The 18,223-nt window shown below is 56.7% G+C and overlaps 1 protein-coding gene across 4 annotated transcripts in view; it reads left to right on the top strand.

Annotated features, from left to right (window-relative positions):
• Nucleotides 1–13,482, top strand: part of SRRM3 (serine/arginine repetitive matrix 3) — an 85,335-nt gene extending 71,853 nt beyond the window's left edge. Inside the window, exons 12-16 of one of the 4 annotated variants that reach the window (XM_054655836.2) lie at nt 7,605–7,966; nt 8,845–9,069; nt 9,161–9,298; nt 9,719–9,797; nt 11,810–13,482. In XM_054655836.2, coding sequence (XP_054511811.2) covers nt 7,605–7,966; nt 8,845–9,069; nt 9,161–9,298; nt 9,719–9,797; nt 11,810–12,022 — 1,017 coding nt within the window. In that variant the 3' untranslated portion in view covers nt 12,023–13,482. Of the gene's footprint in view, nt 1–7,604; nt 7,967–8,844; nt 9,070–9,160; nt 9,299–9,718; nt 9,817–11,809 lie in introns of all 4 variants that reach the window. The other 3 variants (XM_054655838.2, XM_054655837.2, XM_519161.8) reach the window with 3 other exon arrangements.
• Nucleotides 13,483–18,223: the final 4,741 nt, after the last annotated feature.

Here is an 18,223-nt window from a genome sequence, read left to right as displayed (position 1 = left end):
TGACTTCCACCCCTAAATCCTCCTTCACGCCTTCTTTCTCATTCTGTTGTCCGAATGCATTTCTGTGTGGTTTAGCATTCCAAGTTTGTGTTTCTTTCCTGAACTGTATGCTGCAGTGAAGCCAATTTGATTTCTGTTGTCTGGAGTAGCTGCGAAGCCCCTCCTCACCCTTCATCCCTGCCAGCCCCTGGGACTTCGGTCACCCCGCTGGCCTTCAGGGCCCTTTCGGGCAAAAGGCAGTGACAGAGGAGCCAGTGCGGGGCCTCCCGGCCTTCAGATCCTGGAGGAAGTTCTGGCCAAGGTCAGGCACAAGGGAAAAGCCCCATCCCATCCTCGGGGGCCTACTGGGCCAAACGGAACTCTGGGCTTCCTCAAGTCCTTCCCTGGCTGCAGGATGGAGCTTTGGGGTGGGAGCTGCAGGGCTCTGGAGGAGCAACGGGCACCAGGACTGAGCTTCCAGCTTCCATCTATTGGGTGCAATAGTAGATTCATTTGGGGTGGCAGTGGGCAGGGCAGTGAGCTGGCCAGGAGCAGGTTTGAGACCTAGAAGGCCTACTTAGCAAAGTCTCTGTGAGGTAATTTACAGGTAATTTACCTGCCCGCTGCCTGGTCCATGATCCAACCCAGACAGGGGCTCCTTCTACCCTCAGCATCCTTCCATCTTCTGAATTTGAGCAGCTTAATGTGAACCCTCAGAGCAGAACGATTCCAAAAGAACAGCCAGCAGGGACTAGGGGCCCACAGGGTGCAGCGGCAGAACCAGGACTAGGTCCTGGGACTTGTGACTCCCAGCCCAGGGCTCATCCAGCCACACTGAGGGTACTAGAGTCAGAGGTGGACCCTAGGGGACCCCACCTCCGCACCCCTGCCCTTTAAACTGTTTCCTTTCCTACCTGGGAGCAGCTACAGAAATTTGGCATTCTGGCCAGGTGCGGTGGCTCACGCCTGTAATCCCAGCACTCTGGGAGGCCGAGGTGGGCGGATCACTTGAGGTCTGGAGTTTGAGACCAGCCTGGCCAACATGGCAAAACCCCATCTCTACTAAAAATACAAAAATTAGCCGGGCATGGTGTTACATGCCTGTAATCCCAGCTACTTGGGAGGCTGAGGCAGGAGGATCGCTTGAACCCGGGAGGCAGAGGCTGCAGTGAGCCTAGATCGTGCCACTGCACTCCAGCATGGGTGACAGAACAAGACTCAGTCTCAAAAAAAAAAGAAAAAGAAAAAGAAAAAGACATTCAGCATTCCAACCATTATGAGGCCTCCACGGGCTTCCATCTTCAGCTTTGAAAAGAGAAGGCCCAGCCACTCATCCCTACCCCACCCCATGTTTATCCCGGAGGCAGGTGTCAGGGAGCTCACCCACTCAGAGCATCCTCCTCAACACTGGGTGGTGCCAGGAGGGCAGACAGCAAGTGGCTCTTGGAAAGGAAGAAAGGGCAAGCTAGGCGAGGTGGTACCACCTGTAGTCCCAGCTACTCAGGAGGCTAAGGCAGGGGTATCGCTTGAGCCCAGGAATTTGAGGCTACAGTGAACCATGATTGCACCACTGCACTCCAGCCTGGGCAACAGAGCGAGACTCAGTCCCTGCTCCCTCAAAAAAAAAAAAAAAAAAGAAAAAGAAAAGAAAAGAAGGAAAGTGCTGGTGATCTGACAGGAGAAACTGTGTTGAAGCCCCATGAGGAAGAGGAGGGTCCGTCCTTGAGGAGTTTCTGATATGACCAGGGACCCACGAGTTGGGTGGTCGTCTAAGTCCTCAAAGGAAGCAAGAGTAAAACATCTCAGGTGTTTACCTGTTCTTGTCCTTCAGAGTACCAGGACCAGGTGAACACACTGCCCCTTGCTACTCCCTTCCACCGTCTTTTCCACTTGAGCCTCAGAAATTTCTTACCCAAAGGTTGGGCCCAGTGGCTCATGCCTGTAATCCCAATGCTTTAGGAGGCCGAGGCAGGAGGATCACTTGAGGCCAGGAGTTTGAGACCAGCCTGAGCAACACAGCAAGACCCCATCTCTACTAAAAATAAAATAAAATAAATAGCCAGACATGGCGGTGTGTACCTGTAGACCCAGCTACTGAGGAGGCTGAGGTGGGGGGATCACTTGAGCTCAGGAGTTGGAGGCTGCAGTGAGCTATGATTGCACCATTGTACTCCAGTCTGGGCAGCAGAGCCAGACCCCCATCTCAAAAAATATATATATATATATTACACAAGCAAAAGAAAACATGTCAGGTAGCAAGTCGTAAAAAGGAGAGGAGGGGCTCCTGGGAACAGGGCTCAGAGGCAGGCGAGGTCCCTGATTCACTCACTCACTCACTCATTCATTCGTTCCCACACACACTAAGCAGACATGTGCCCAGCACCTCCTTTGTGCCAGGCCCCATCTGGATGTCCATGCCAGGAGAGAGGCAGGCAGACCTGGGCCTCCCAGGATGGAGGACAGACGAAGACCACTGAGCATGATGAGAGGGGAAAAGCTGAAATGTGAGTGGGAAGCTCCTGCTCACCACGGCAGCCCCCTGGCTAGCACGGCCTGGCAGAGTCCATACGGAAGGAAGGAACCAGGTTCTATGGGATCATAGAGGAGCGGACGTGATGCAGCCTGGAAAAGGCGCCCTGGAGCTGAGGGTAGGGATGCCAATAGGCATTAGCCAGGCTGTGGGTGGGAGGTGGGGAGAGGGGATCCCTGCAAGAGGCACCAAGACACAAAAAGCAGCTTCCTGGAGGGGAGGTTCGGAGGTCTCTGAGCATCCTATGAAATCCCATAGTGCTTGGCCTTGGATCTTCCCAGGAAGCATGAGACCCAGCCAAGCTGAGGACGAGGCTGAGACTCTGGCAGGCGCATGGTGACCCCTTCCTGAGGACTTCCAGAGGGATGGGTGGAGAAGGACATGAGAGGTACCTTCCTCCCATCCTCTGCCATCTTGGTACTTGGTGGACACCCCATAGGGTCCCCCAGTCCTTCCTGCACTGCTCTGACCCTGTGAAAGGACCATGAGTTGGTTGTACTCTGAAAAGTCTCCCAACCCCAATATAGGCTGACCCAGCAAAGACTCCGCTTATCCCCATTTTACCAATGGGGAAACTGAGGCTCCCCACCGTCAGGTGACTGCCTTAAGGTCTCACAACAAACTCACACCAGGGCCGATTCCAGGGTGTTCCACTTTTCCAGTGACTATCATCTTGGGCCATGGCAGGCCCGTGACTTGGAGGAGATGAGAAGGAAGTGGGGAAGAGCTTGGTCTTCAAAAATAGCAGGCAGGAAGGATCTGGATCAGCACAGGGGATTGGACTTGGCGGCTTGGACCTTGATGGTAGGGGACAGGACCATGATGGGGGTGAACAGCCATCCAACCTAGACCCTTTTTGCTCCTAACACTCCCATCCCACTCTCAGCATAATGTAGTGGGAAGTCAGGAGGGTTCTGCAGTATCTGTGGGAAGGACCCATCACGGCCTGTGGTCTTCCTCGCCTACTGTTGGCTCCTTTCTTTGAGTCAGAAGCAGCTGGCTCAGGCCAGGCGGGGTGGCTCATGCCTGTAATTCCAGCACTTTAGGAGGCCAAGGCAGGTGGATCGCTTGAGGCCAGGAATTCGAGACCAGCCTGGCCAACATGGTGAAACCCCATCTCTACTAAAAATACAAAAAAAATTAGCTTGACATGGTGGCTCACGCCTGTAATCCCTTAGCTACTCAGGAGGCTGAGGCAGGAGAATCACTTGAACCTGGGAGGTGGAGGTTACAGTGAGCCAAGATCGTGCCATTGCACTCCAGCCTGGACAATAGAGTGAGACTCTGTCTCAAAACAAATAAACAACAACAACAACAACAAAAAAAAAAAAAAAAAAGAAAGAAAAAATAAAAAAAGAAAGAAAAGAAAAAGAAGAAGTAGCTGGCTCAGGTTCAAACTCCAGAGTTGGAGCCAGGGTTCACAGCCAGGCTGATTCCTAAGTTCCGTACTCTGCCCTGCTGCGCTGCCTCCCCTAACCAAAGTAGCAAGCAAAGATTTCTTAAAGAAGGAGACCAGCGTCAGCTTGAGTTATGCACTACTGTGAATTGGCTCCCAAGCTTCCCCCACCTCATATGTGTTCACTTTGCACTCTTTGACGACCCAGGGTATAGGACAGAAACTGCAAATATAAAAATCCCAGAGAAGTTCTCATTTGCCTCCTGTTGAGGGAAAAGAATGGTGGGCTGGGGGCGCTTGAAAGTGTTGGGGCACTGGCTGCCTGGCTGCCTCCTGAAGTGGGGGGAGTATGTGTTAGGGGAGCTGATGGTCTCCTGTTGAGAACACAACTGCCATCTCAGAGGGGCCAACCCAAGGCCGGGCACGATGGCTCACACCTGTAATCCCAGCACTTTGGGAGGCCGAGGCAGGTGGATCACCTGAGGTCAGGGGCTCAAGACCAGCCTGGCCAACTTGGTGAAACCCTGTCTCTACTAAAAATATAAAAATTAGCCAGGCGTGGTGGCGGGCACCTATAATCCCAGCTACTTGGGAGGCTGAAGCAGGAGAATCGCTTGAACCCGGGAAGCAGAGGTTGCAGTGAGCTGAGGTCGTGCCACTGCACTCCAGCCTGGGCAGCAGAGCGAGACTCTGTCTCAAAAATAATAATAAAAAAAAAAAATGAAAGAGGGGCCAATCCAGCCTCCAACTCTCCTAGCCTAGGGTGAGGGGTGAGCTTGTGATCAGGAGAGTCAGGGGTGCTCAGAGGGGCACCCCAAAACCAGGAAATATCCATTGTGCCCACTTATGCCTGTCTCTGCCCCAAATGGAGACATTAAGCTCTCCCCGGAGAGGTCTTCATGGCCTGATTGGCTTTGGGCAGCTATGGCTAGTGTTCACTGGCTGGTTCAGGCACCAATCAGGAGCCATCTGTGCCTTTCCACCAATGAGGTTGACCTCCTGGGTCTACCTCCATGTTCAGCTCAGCTCCAGCCCTGCAGGGAAAGGCTTGGACAGCACCTTGCCCTCTGCAGGAAACACCCAGGGCCATGCCAAGGAAACTGTGCTCCTTCCAGTCCCTAGCGGCAAGGTGCCCTGAGAGGTGGCAGCATCTTTTGTCTTCTCATCCAAACAGACTGCCAGTGGCCGGGCTTGGTGGCTCACGCCTGTAATCCCAACACTTTGGGAGGCTGAGGACAGAGGATCACTTGAGGTCAGGAGTTCGAGACCAGCACCAGCCTGGCCAACACGGTGAAACCCCGTCTCTCCTAAAAATACAAAAATTAGCCAGATGTGGTGACAGACGCCTGTAGTTCCAGCTATTTGGGAGGCTGAGGAAGGAGAATTGCTTGAACTCGGGAGGCAGAGGTTGCAGTGAGCCCAGATCACGCCAGTGCACTCCAGCCTGAGAGACAGAGTGAGACGCCTTCTCAAAAAGAAAGAAAAAAGAAACAGCCTGCCAAAAGAGCTTGGTCCAGGCACCACCTGGCTTCTAGGACTCTCTTCCTTCCTTAGCAAACAGAATCAAAGTTTTACTAGGCGCCAAGTTCGGTGATAAAAAGTGATGTTACAGAGGTGAATCAGATACCACATCTGCCCTGGAGGTGCTAAAAGTCAAGTTGGTAGTGGTGATCGGAGGATTTTCGGGGAGGAACAGACCTACAAACAGACAAGGACAGTCAACTGCTACTAGATGGAGGGCCAAGGACAGGAGGAGGGATCAGCTCTGTGTAGGGAGGGAGACAGGGAGGGCGGGCAGGGGGCATGCAGAGAATCCTGGAATCTTTGCCCTGGAAGGGACATCAGGAAGCAAAAGCCAACCCTCTCATTTTGTGGATGGGGAAACTGAGGCCCAGACTGGGGAAGTGACGTGGCCAGGGTCGCTCGGTGAGATAGAGGCAGGCTCTCAGACTCCTGAATCCCAACCAGGGCCCTTTTGATGGTGCCAGATGCCCTTCCTGGTTTTCTGTGTCCCAATCCTTGTGTCCTAACTCCACTTTTGGAAAAACATTTGCCATCTCTATCCAGCGGTCACCTAAGAGTTGCCCACTCAGGAGCCGGGCGCTGCCAGCCCTTCCTCCAGAGGCGGCGTGGCCTCTTCTCAGGCCTAGAATGGGGTGGTTGCGTTTCTCTCTCTCTCTCTATCTCTCTCTTGCATTTTTGTGAATCTAATGATGAACTTATACTACCACACTTTTCCCTTCTCTTACACACCTTACCTACTAAAGGAGGAAGTGCCACTTTATTGGTAAGTGGACGTAAACCAAGAGGGACTTAAAAATCAGAACTTAAAAAAAAAAAGAAAAAGAAAAAGAAAAGAGAGAAACAGAAAGACAGTCGGGTGCTACTGACAGCTCCAAAGCTCTCTGCAGGGCCGGAAAACAAAGAAAAATATTAACAGAAAAATGTCAGGTTCCCCAGGATCAGATATTGTTTTTGATTTTTGGTATCTAATGACATTTGTGGATTTTGTTTTTTTATTTCTGTTTTTCCTCCCTTCGGTTCAGTTTTGAGTTCAGTTGTCCCCCTCGCCCCCTCCCCCATCTGTGTGCCGTGTGACGCCCCCACCCCCTCCATCCCCTCGCCCACCCCCAAGCGCTGGGGGTCCGGCCTGGTGGGCTGGCCCTGGCCCCGCTCCCGGTGCCGCTCTCTCTTCTCTCTGCCGGGAATCGTCCGTCCCATCGGGGGGCAATGCCAGCCCCGATGCCTGTCCTGGAGCCCCTCCCCCTTTGGCCCCCGCCCCCCACCCCTCCGTCCCTCTTGTGTTTTGCATGCCAAGAACCCTGCATGAGCTGCACTGTTGAGGCCAGAAGGTGGACACCCAGGAGAGGCAGAGGCAGGGCAGGCGCGGGGAACCGTGTGTGCGATGCTCCGGGACTGGCAGCCCCCGGCTCGGGCCCGGTGAAAGCCCTCTCTCCTTCTCTCCCCCCACCCCACCCGCCCGCTCTCTCACCCCAACTTCTCGCTCCTCTTGCTCTGTCCTCTCTCTGCCCCCACTCTTGTCCCCTACCTGTCTGGATTTTTTCTGTTTCTCGAACTTCTCCCTGGCTTCCATCCTTCTCTCTCTTCGCTCTTTCTCTCTTCCTCTCTCTCTCTTCTCTTCCCCCACCCCCGTCTCTCCTCTGTCTCTTCTTCTCACTGTCTCTGTCCCCTTCTCTCTTCCCCCCTTTTTTCCTTCTCCTCCCTCTCTCCTCCCTTGCTCTCTCCTCTCTCACCCTCGCTCTTTCGCCCTCTCTCTTTCTCATCTCTCTCCCTCTCACTCTGTCTCTCTCCTGCTCTTTTTCTCTCTTCCTCTTCTCTGCCTCCTCCCTCTCTCCCTCTTTCTTTCTTCTCTGTCTCTCTTCTCTTCCTCTCTCCTGTCTCTCTTCATTCTCTCTCTCCGTCTCTTTTTCTCTGTCTCTCGCTCTCTTTCTGTCTCTCTGTCTCTCTCTCTCTCCTCTCTTTCTGTCTCTGTCTCTCCCTCTTTCCTCTTTCTCTCTGTCTCTGTCTCTTTCTCTCTCTCTCTCCCGTCTGTCTCCTCTCTTCTCTCTCTCCTCTCTTTCTGTCTCTGTCTCTCCCTCTTTCTCTCTCTCTCTCCCGTCTGTCTCCTCTCTTCTCTGTCTCTGTCTCTCTCGTCTCCCTCTCCCCCCTCCGTGCCCTGTCTGCCTCTCTCCCCGTCAGAAGCCCAGCTCGCCCTCGCCCAGGGTCCGTGATAAGGCGGCGGCCGCCGCACCCACGCCGCCCGCGCGGGGGAAGGAGAGCCCGAGCCCGCGCTCGGCGCCGTCGTCCCAAGGTCGCGGAGGCCGCGCGGCGGGCGGGGCGGGCAGGCGGCGGCGGCGGCGGCGTAGGCGGCGGCGCTCGCGGTCCTCGGCGTCCGCGCCCCGCCGCAGGGGTCGCCGGCGCCCCCGGCCCGCGCCCCCCCGGGGCTCGTCGCGCTCGCTCAGCAGGGCCCGCTCCAGCAGCGACTCCGGCAGCGGCGGCGGCGCCCCCGGCCCCGGGCCCGAGCCCGGCTCTGAGCGAGGCCACGGCGGACACGGGAAACGGTGAGCGTGCTGGACCCGGAGCTGGACTCCCGCCCCCACCCCGCACAGGGCTCCCCTCCACTAGCGGATCCCTGCCCACGGGATCCCTCCCCGCGCTGAGCTACCCCCCAGGGATCCCAACCCCCTCCCACCGAGCTACCTCCACGGATTCCACCCCCCCATGAGCTACCCCCCACGGATCCCACCCTCCCCACTGATGTATGCCCCACGGATCCCAACCCCTCCTCACTGAACTACCCCCCACGGATCTCAACCCCCCACGGAGCTCTCCTCCCTCTCCACGGACCCCAAACCCCTATGGACCCCATGGATCCTCCCATGGATTTCCTCCGCACACTGATCTCAACTCCCCTCTCACAGGGCTCCCTCCCTCGACGACCCTAACTCTCTCTAGGGAGTTACCCTCCCTCCACTGACCTCCAAACTCCAGGGAGTTTCCCTCCCCACACTGATCCCAGCCCCCCGACGGAGTTCTCCCTCCACTGATGCCAACCCCCCAGGGAGCTCCCTCCCCACCCTGAGCTACCCCCGGTTATCCTGACCCCTCCCCACAACTGATCCGTCTCCCCTTACTGATCACTGCCCCCAGGGAACCCCCTCTCCTCCCATGAGGCTCCCCGCTTACTGATCACTCTCCCCCCATCCCGCAGAACAATCTCCTCCACTGATCTCCCCCAACACGCCCCCTCACGGGGCTCCCCCTGAACTGACCCCTGCCCCTCACTAGGCTCCGCGTTCACTGCGCACTCCGCGCGAACTGACCACAAACTACAAGGACCCCGCCCCTCCGCCCTAAGCCCCGCCCCAGGGAACCCTCCCCGCCCCCAGCCCCCTTTCCGGGTCGCTGAGCCCTATCCCGCGCCGTCTCCCTCCTCCAGGGCCAAGGAGCGGCCCCCGCGCGCGCGGCCCGCCAGCACCTCTCCGTCCCCGGGCGCGCACGGCCGGCGCGGCGGCCCAGAAGGGAAGAGCTCGTCGCGCAGTCCCGGCCCGCACCCCCGCTCCTGGAGCTCCAGCCGCTCGCCCTCCAAATCTCGCTCGCGCTCCGCGGAGAAGCGGCCCCGCAGCCCCAGCCGCTCGCCGTCGCCCAAGAAGCCCCTCAGCCGGTGAGTGCCTGCCCGGACCGGGCCGACGGGGCGGGCGGCGGGGTGGAGCGGCCGGGCCGCGTCGCTCACTTACCTCGCGCCGGCCCCGCAGGGACAAGGACGGCGAGGGCCGCGCAAGGCACTCTGAGGCCGAGGCCGCCCGCGCCCGGCGCCGCTCCCGCAGCTACTCGCCCATCCGCAAGCGGCGCCGGGACTCGCCAAGCTTCATGGAGCCGCGGCGCATCACCAGGTATGGAGGGTCTTGGGGGGGCCGGTGGCGCAGGGCTGGGGCCGCTGACCCGGATCAGGGACAGAGACCTCGGCCCGGGGACCTTCTCTGAGGATCCACTGAACCTGGCACGGGGATGGGGGGGGGCTAAGGGACAATGAGTGGGTTCTGCCAGGGTAGGGGGCCAGGGGAGGAGGGGGCTAGAACTGGAGGTGCTGGGGTCTTTCAGAGAGACAGGTGCAGGAGGCCACGCAGAAGGAAGGGCCACGGTGGGGGCCTGAGGGCCCATGAAGGGGAGGGGGCTCTGTACTTGGGTCTGGGTGGGCCGCAGCCGGCATGGAATTCAGCTCTGCAAGAGTCCCGCTATCCCTCCGGAGCCCCTCCCGCCCTCCCTGCATCCGTCTCCGGACAATGATGTCTCCTTTTCTCCTTCATCTCAAGGTCCAGCCTGCTGAGTGGCCTGTGGTCAGCCTGGGGGCCAGGCGGACCCCTCTGCACAGGCTGCCTGGGAGATGCCCAAGTGAGCTGGTCTGGCCCTGGTCAGCTGTCCGTCTGTCTGCCTCTCTCTTTCTCACTAACCTGGGGGATTTGGAGGAGGGGGCACAGCAGTCTGGTCTCTGGGGCAGCTGTCAGAGGAGCCAGCCACACCCCCTTGCCCTACACAGCTGTGGGGCTGTGCCCAGGGCGTGGCTGGTGAAGCCATGATCAGTTTCTCTGCTAGGACTGGAAGTGTCTGGGCCTGGGTCTCCGGGTGACATTATGGTCTGCCTTTGTGGAAATCACCCTGAAGCCCTAGATTACCCTGGCAGGGGGTTGGGGGGAACACAGGCAAAAAGTTCTGAGCCCAACTCTACCACTGCCTTGCTGGGCAGCCTTGGGAGATCGGTGTGCCTCTCTGGGCCTCGGTTGCCACATCTGTACAATAACCAGGTTTTCGTGAGCATCTTTTCAGTTCTAACAGGGTATGATTATCAAACTAGTCCCTCCTAGTCCTTGGTGATCCAGGTAACCAAGCAGCACGGGGTGGACATTACCCCAGAGCTCAAAGCCAGACCGCCTTGAAGGAGAAGCCAGATTGTGCTACTGCTTCTTTTTTTTTTTTTTTTTTTTTTAAGACTGAGCTTTGCTCTTGTCACCCAGGCTAGAGTGCAATGGTGCAATCTCGGCTCACTGCAACCTCCACCTCCCAGGTTTAAGTGATTCTCCTGCCTCAGCCTCCCAAGTAGCTGGCATTACAGGCACCTGCCACCACGCCCAGCTGATTTTTTTTGTATTTTTAGTAGAGACGGGGTTTCACCATGTTAGTCAGGCTGGTCTCAAACTCCTGACCTCAGGTGATCCACCTGCCTTGGCCTCCCAAAGTGGTGGGATTATAGGCGTGAGCCCCCGCGCCCGACCAAATTGTCCTACTTCTAACGGATGTCCTCTCCCACCTCCTGTCCAGCCACCGTGCCCAAGGAACAAAGAGCCATTTTGAACCCAGGGATCTTCCTGCGTCCCCCCTTCCTTCTGATGCCAACTCACCAGGCTGGGGACGCCCCCAGACAGGTCACACACCCTGCCCGTAGGCCAGGCCCTCACACCTTCCACCTGGCACCCACTCAGCCCCTCTCCCAGGCTGCCTCCTCCTCCACTAACATACACCTGTTTTCTTCCTCAGAATTAACCCTGCGACGGGGCAGTGTTGCCCCTTAACCTCTCTTTTCTCTTCTCTGGGTCATAGCCTCCTGGCTTCCAACTAACTCTGGGCCAGCGGGAGGTAGCTGAGTGAGGAGTGGGGCCGGCGGGACTGGACCGGACCGTGGGCATGGGGAGCAGCGGCCAGGACTCCCCTCCTTGTTCCTTTCGAGTGACCTGAAAGCAACAAATTCCTTGATTGCAGAGGGGACAGGGGAACAGAGAGGCAGGGCTGGGACGTAGTCACAGACACTTACATGCCAGCTTGGGTGATGGGAGCTGTCCACATTTGCAAGTTTCATTCATTCAACAAGTTTTTTTTTTGAGACGGAGTCTCACTCTGTCACCCAGGCTGGAGTGCAGTGGCGCAATCTCCACTCACTGCAGCCTCCGCCTCTGGGGTTCAAGCGATCCTCCCACCTCAGCCTCCCAAGTAGCTGGGATTACAGGTGCACACCACCATGCCCGGCAAATGTTTCTATTTTTAATAGAGACAGGGTTTCATTATGTTGGCCAGACTGGTCTCAAACTTCTGACCTCAAGTGATCCGCCTGCCTCAGCCTCCCAAAGTGCTGGGATTACAGGCGTGAGCCACCGCGCCCAGCCTCAACAAGTATTTATTAGCAGGTGTTCGGATCGGGTAGAGACATGGTCTCCTTTCCCTGCAGATAGGTGAAGAAAAGCAAAATGATCAACATGGAATTTGCAAGTAACCAATGACCGTCAGATTCCATTTGGAGAAGGCAGGTGTCTCTAAGGCCAGGGCTCAGGGGAAACAGGCAGGAAGCCCTGGCCGCTGCTGGGATGGGGCTCGGGGCCTGGGATGGCCTGTAATCAGCTTTTTCTTCCCGGCAGCGCCCGCAAGCGTCCTATTCCATACTACCGGCCCAGCCCCTCTTCCTCCTCCAGCTGCTTGAGCAGCGACTACTCGACCCGGAGCCACAGCCGCAGCCCCAGCCCCGGCCACAGCCACGGGAGCTACAGCAGTCGCAGCCATGGGACCCGCAGCCGGACACGCAGCCCCTCGAGGACCCCCAGTCCCAGCTACCACAGCCGGAGCAGCTCTGAGAGCGGGGGCTTCTGAGCCCAGACAGACTCAGCTTGGTGCCCCCCTGGCACTGGGAGAGGCGAGGGGCGGGCCCCAGGACCCCAGTGGGGAGGGGGCTATATCTCCTTGCCCCCAAGGCTACAAAGAGGTCTCAGGGCCAGTGCACGGGCAGATGGGACCGGGGAAGACTTTGAGGGTGGGCATCCAGTGGACAAGGAGAAGCCAGATGTGCTGCTTCTACGGGTGTCCTCTCCCACCTCCTGTCCACCCACTGTGCCCGGGGAACAAAGAGCTGTTACGAACACAGGGATCTCCCCATCCCCCTTCCTGCTGATGCCAACTCACCAGGCTTGGGACTGCTGCCGGTGGATGGTACCAGAGTCCATGATCTGCTCTGTCACTTCACCTTAGCTCAGTGCAGCCAGGGACACCTTGCAAGGTGCCAGCCCTGGGAGCCCCTCTTCCACACTACACAGCTCCCTCCACTCCTCTCTTATCACTGGGCAGACGAGGAGGTGGTACAGCACGTGGGATTGGAGCTAGACAGAAGGAAGAACAGCCTAACCCTTGGTGCACCCCCATCCAAGCTGGGGAGCTGCATCCTTTTGAGCTGGCTGCAGGAGGACCCTGGCTGAGGGCTGGTGGCTGGCCCCACAGCCTCCCCCAAGCTCCTCCACTGACCCAGGAGTGCCCAGACGGGTGGCCCCCAAAATCCCAGCCTGGGGAGCTAGGCACCTCACTCTTGGTCTGACCTCTCCAGGCCAGGCTCTCCTCACCCCATGCCCTGGGCCAAGGTCCTACCAGCCATGACTTCTGCATGACAAGAGGTGGGGGGTACAGACCTCAGGTACATTTGACCCTGAGGTTAAAAGGGGTTCAGGTCAAGAGGTGGGAGACGAAAGGGGTAGATGGGAGGTGGAATCCGTAGGAAAGAGAAAAAGCAAAGTCGTTCACTGACTGAGCAGCCCCCAGGGAGTGGAGACGGGTCCCTGGGGAGGGAGCAGCTGACAGGTCAGCAGTGCCCCCAGCCCCACCCAAGAGGAGGGCAGCGTGTGCCTGTGGTCTGGGACGTGGGCTGGATGGCAGCCCAGGGTCACAGGCATAGGATAACATGTGCTTTGGACCTGCCAAGGGAGTACCTTGGGGGTCTGATGGGGTCATGGCCAGCCGAGCCTCTGTAGAGATGGAGGCTATAGCCCTCAGAAGGGAGGGGAGGAAAGAGACTGAGGGCCCTGGCCTGGGGCGTCGATGGGGAAGCGGTGGCCCCCAGTCCTCTTCTGCTGCTCCCAGCCCCCTCCTCCTGGGGCCCTCAGGGATCTCATGAAGTCTTCCTTGGCCCAACCAGGCAGATGCCCCGGGCTCCAGTGGGGGGAGGGGTCTGGGGTCTGGTCCGGGTTCCCCGCTTTCTCTATGTCCCCCCTCCCTCTTTCTCCGCAGTGCGGATAAAAATTGGACTCGAATAAAACCCTTGGTGCCCGGATGGTAGGTGGTGAGACCAGGCCTCTGTGCATGTTGGCACCCCGGGAGATTCAGGAGGGCAGCGGGGCTGGGGTCTTCCTCCGAGGGAGGCGAAAGGCTCAGACTGCTCCTTGGGACCCCAGAGAGAAGAGCTGGCATCCAGGAGCCAGTGTGTCTATCCCCCTGCCTCTGAGCTTGAGGCTAAAACAGGGACCCAAAGAGACCTTCCTCCCAGCCTGGAGGCCCGGTGGACTTTGAACATCCCACGGGGTGGGCTGCCTGAGCCTACATACCCAGGCTACCTTCAGCAGTGGGTGGGGATGGGGTAGAGGGAGGAGACACAGGGTGGACATAGGCACAGGGGACCCTCACAACATGGTGGGGTGTCGCAGAGTGGTTGGGACACAGCCTGAGGCAGCATGCAGGCATGCATCCTGGCTCCTGTGCCTCCCAGCCATGTGACACACAGCTGAGATGAGGTGGGCATGAAATATTCTGACAGTCCTCAGCTCAGTGACTGTGACTGCCATAGAGTGAGCATTTAAAAGGTGGCCACAGCCGGGCGCAGTGGCTCGCGCCTGTAATCCCAGCACTTTGGGAGGCTGAGGCGGACGGATCACCTGAGGTCAGGAGTTCGAGACCAGCCTGACCAACATGGTGAAACCCCGTCTCTACTGAAAATACAAAAATTAGCTGGGTGTGGTGGTGGGCACCTATAATCCCAGGTACTCAGGAGGCTGAGGCAGGAGAATCGCTTGAACCCGGGAGGCAAAGGTTGCAGTGAGCCGAGATCGAGCCACTGTACTCCTGCCTGGGCGACAGAGTGAGACTCTGTCTCAAAAAAGAAAGAAAAGAAAAGAAAGAAAGAAGAGGAAGGAAAGAAAAAGGAAAGGAAGGAAAGAAAAGAAAAGAGGCCGGGCGCGGTGGCTCACGCCTGTAATCCCAGCACTTTGGGAGGCCGAGGCAGGCGGATCACGAGGTCAGGAGATCAAGACCGTCCTGGCTAACACGGTGAAAACCCATCTCTACTAAAAATACAAAAAATTAGCCGGGCGTAATGGCAGGCACCTGTACCTGTAGTACCAGCTACTAGGGAGGCTGAGGCAGGAGAACAGCGTGAACCCGGGAGGCGGAGCTTGCAGTGAGCTGAGATTGCACCACTGCACTCCAGCCTGGGTGACAGAGCAAGACTCCATCTCAAAAACAAAAACAAAAACAAAAAAACAAAGGAAAGAAAGAAAAAAAAAAAAGAAAAGAAAGAGAAAAGAAAGGAAAGAAATGGTGGCCACTTAGGGAAAACCCCATGCCTGCCTCTGGCTAGGGACTAGCAGGGGGCCTGGAAAGAGTGGTTTAGAGGAGTTAATTTCCTTTTTATTTATTTATTTATTAAAAATGTGAGGGCCAGGCTCAGTGGCTCCTGGCCTGTAATCACAGCACTTTGGGAGGCCAAGGCGGGCAGATCATGAGGTCAGAAGTTCAAGACCAGCCTGACCAACGAGGTGAAACCCCATCTCTACTAAAAATACAAAAATTAGCTGGGCGTGGTGGTGCATGCCTGTAATCCCAGCTACTTGGGAGGCTGAGGCAGGAGAATCGCTAGAACCCAGGAGATGGAGATTGCAGTGAGCTAAGATCACACCACTGCACTCCAGCCTAGGTGTCAGAGCGAGACTCTGTCTCAAAAAAAAAACAAACTTGGAGACCAGGTCTCACTCAGTTGCCCAGGCTGGAGTGCAGTGACACGATCTCCATTCACTGTAGCCTTGACCTCCTGGGCTCAAGCAATCCTCCTACCTCAGCCTCCCTAATAGTTGGGACTACAGGTATGCACCACCATACCCAGCTAATTTTTGTATTTTTTTTTTGGTAGAGACAGGGTTTCACCATGTTGCCCAGGCTGGTCTCGAACTTCTGAGCTCAAGCAATCCTCCCAAAGTGCTGAGATTACAAGCATGAGCCACCGCTCCTGGCCTGTATTTCTTTCTTTTATTAGATCTAAAGAAATACACAATTCCTCCTCCTCCCCCTCTTTCTTGCCTCTAGCCTCTCTCTCCTCCTTCCCCTTCTTCTCCGTCATTTCTCTCTCTTAGAGTGGTGGGTTTTAAGCTTGTTTTGAATCAGGTCTTCTTTGAGAATCTGATGAAGGCTGAGAACCCTCCCAGAAGAATGTGTGCATGCCTGCAGTGTGGCTTGTAACACTGGATCTATCACACACATACTCACTCTGAAGGCTTTTAGCGTCCCACCGGTTAAGAACCCTGGTCCACCTCCAATGAGGGTGCGGCTGAGGTGGCCCCTGCTCCCACTTCTGTGTGGGCCATGACATAGGTGTCCTTGGCCCAGTCCCCAGAGCTGGGGCTGTGTCATGACATGACCCCATTCCAGCTTCTTTTCCCCAAAACTAGAAGGGGCACCTGACCAGTGGCTCTGTTTCCGATCCACGGAAGCTGTTCACAGAAGCCCTGGTGATTGGCCAGGTGCGGTGGCTCACGCCTGTAATCCCAGGCCTTTGGGGGGTCGAGGCAAGTGGGTCACTTGAGACCAGAATGGCCAACATGGTGAAACCCCGTCTCTACTAAAAATACAAAAAATTAGCCAGGCGTGGTGGTGGGCGCCTGTAATCCCAGCCACTCTGGAGGCTGAGGCAGGAGAATCGCCTGAACCTGGAAGGCAGAGGTTGCAGTGAGCCGAGATCCTGCCATTGCATTCCAGCCTGGGCAATAAGAGTGAAACTCCGTCTCTCTCTCTCTCTCTCTCACACACACACACACACACACACACAAAGAAAGAAAGAAAGAAAGAAAAAAAGATAACAAAAAGAAGCCCTCGTGATCTCTGTAACCCTTTCTAACAAGTTCAACAAAACGCGTCAAGGCAAGGGGATGGGCTACGGGGAAGCAGACTTGGCCCTGTGCTAGAGATGCGTGAAACACATCTGCACATCTGAGTGGCAGCACAGTTGAGGTTGGCCTGCAACTCAGCCTGTCTCACACTGAGCATGGCACTGGGCCTAGGGACTCTGCTGTCTGGCTGCTCCGTCCCCCAACCTCCCATCCCATTCCGTCACTGCCCAGCCTGACTGCCTTCTGCACACCACAGCCAGGCTGCTCCCAGCCATTGCAATTGCTTCCTTCCCATCCCACCTCAGCACCTGGCCCTACCGGCCTCCTCACTGGCCAGCCTGCCTCATTGCCTTCTCCAATCCCTCCTGCTTTTTTCTTTTCCTTTTTTTTTTTTTTTTTTTTGCGACAGGGTCTCACTCTGTCGCTCAGGCTAGAGTGCAGTGGCACCATTATGGCTCACTGCAGCCTTGATCTCCTGGTCTCAAGAGATCTTCCTGCCTCAGCCTCCTGAGTAGCTGGGACTACGAGTGCACTCCACTACGCCGTTAATTTTTGCTTTTACTTTTTGTTTTCTTGTTTTTGTTTTGAGACAGAGTCTCGCTCTGTCACCCAGGCTGGAGTGCAGTGGCGCAATCTCGGCTCACTGCAACCTTCGCCTCCTGGGTTCAAGCAATTCTGCTTCAGCCTCCTGAGTAGCTGGGATTATAGGCATGCACCACCACACCCAGCTAGTTTTTTGTATTTTTAGTAGAGATGAGGTTTCACCATGTTGGCCAGGCTGGTCTCAAACTCCTGACTTCAATTGATCCATCCACCTCGACCTCCCAAAGTGCTGGGATTACAGGCATGAGCCACTGCACCTGGCCATTATTTTTTGTACAGATGGGATCTCGCTATGTTGCCCAGGCTGGTCTCACACTCCTGGCCTAGAGCGATCCTCCTGCCTCAGTCTCCCAAAGCACTGAGATTCCAGGCATGAACCACCATGCCTGACCACTCCCGTTATTTCTAACATGCAGATCTGAACACCCATTCACTCATTCCACAAATACTTATTGAACAATTCCTATGTCCCCTGCAGAGTGGCTGGCTCTGAGGACACAGTACTGAATAAATGAGACAGAACTCCTTGCCATGCAGAACCTGCCTCCTGAGGCCACATCCACCAGCTCACAGGCCTTGGAAGGCCTTCTGAGTGACTCCACCTGGCACGTGCCATCCTTGGCTCCTCCCGGGGCGCCCTCCCACCTTATCTCCCATCACTGCCCTTGATTCCAATACCCCGAGCCCAGCTGGTGCCCCTCATGCCCTCTCTGCCTCCACGGGTTCAGGTGAGCTCACAGGCCAAGGCCCAGCTCAGCCACCTCCTCCTCCATGCAGCCTTCCTGATGTGCAGCTGCCGTGACTACTCCTGTCTCTGGGGTCCTCTGGGAGCCTGTGTTTAGGGCCCAGTCTCTTCTTCCAGTGATTTATTTGCTAGCATGTTTATCTCTCCCCAAAGCTCTGAGCTTCTGGAGGCCAGGACATGTCTTCCTTGTCTCTGCATCGCCCAAGTAGGCCACTTTGAAATGTTTGTTGAATGAGTCATCGAGTGAAGGAAGGAACCCGGAGAGGAACGGTTGCAGAAACTTTGGGGGAGGCCTGGGCACCAAAGGCGAGGCGTGGTGGCGGAAAGTCGACACTAGAGGGCGACAGAGAGTAAGGAAAAAAATGCAGCCAGGACCAACAGGCTTGGAGCAGAGAGATGCCTGGGCCAGGGCTCGTCCCAGCCTGGAAGCCCCAAGCCTTCGTCCTCCATGCCTGCCCTGGCTTCGTGGGGAAGGGGTGGGGAGCATACCAGCGCCCCCCCACCCCCCGCCCCACCCCGTCTGAACTCAGTCAGCCGACTGAACTCTGCTCTATACCCTGGGGAAAGGGAAG

The sequence above is a fragment of the Pan troglodytes genome, chromosome 6 (genome assembly GCF_028858775.2).
Source record: "Pan troglodytes isolate AG18354 chromosome 6, NHGRI_mPanTro3-v2.0_pri, whole genome shotgun sequence".
Classification (NCBI taxonomy): domain Eukaryota; kingdom Metazoa; phylum Chordata; class Mammalia; order Primates; family Hominidae; genus Pan; species Pan troglodytes.
The sequence above is the reverse complement of the archived record's forward strand: the minus strand, read 5'-3'. Positions and strand labels throughout refer to the sequence as shown.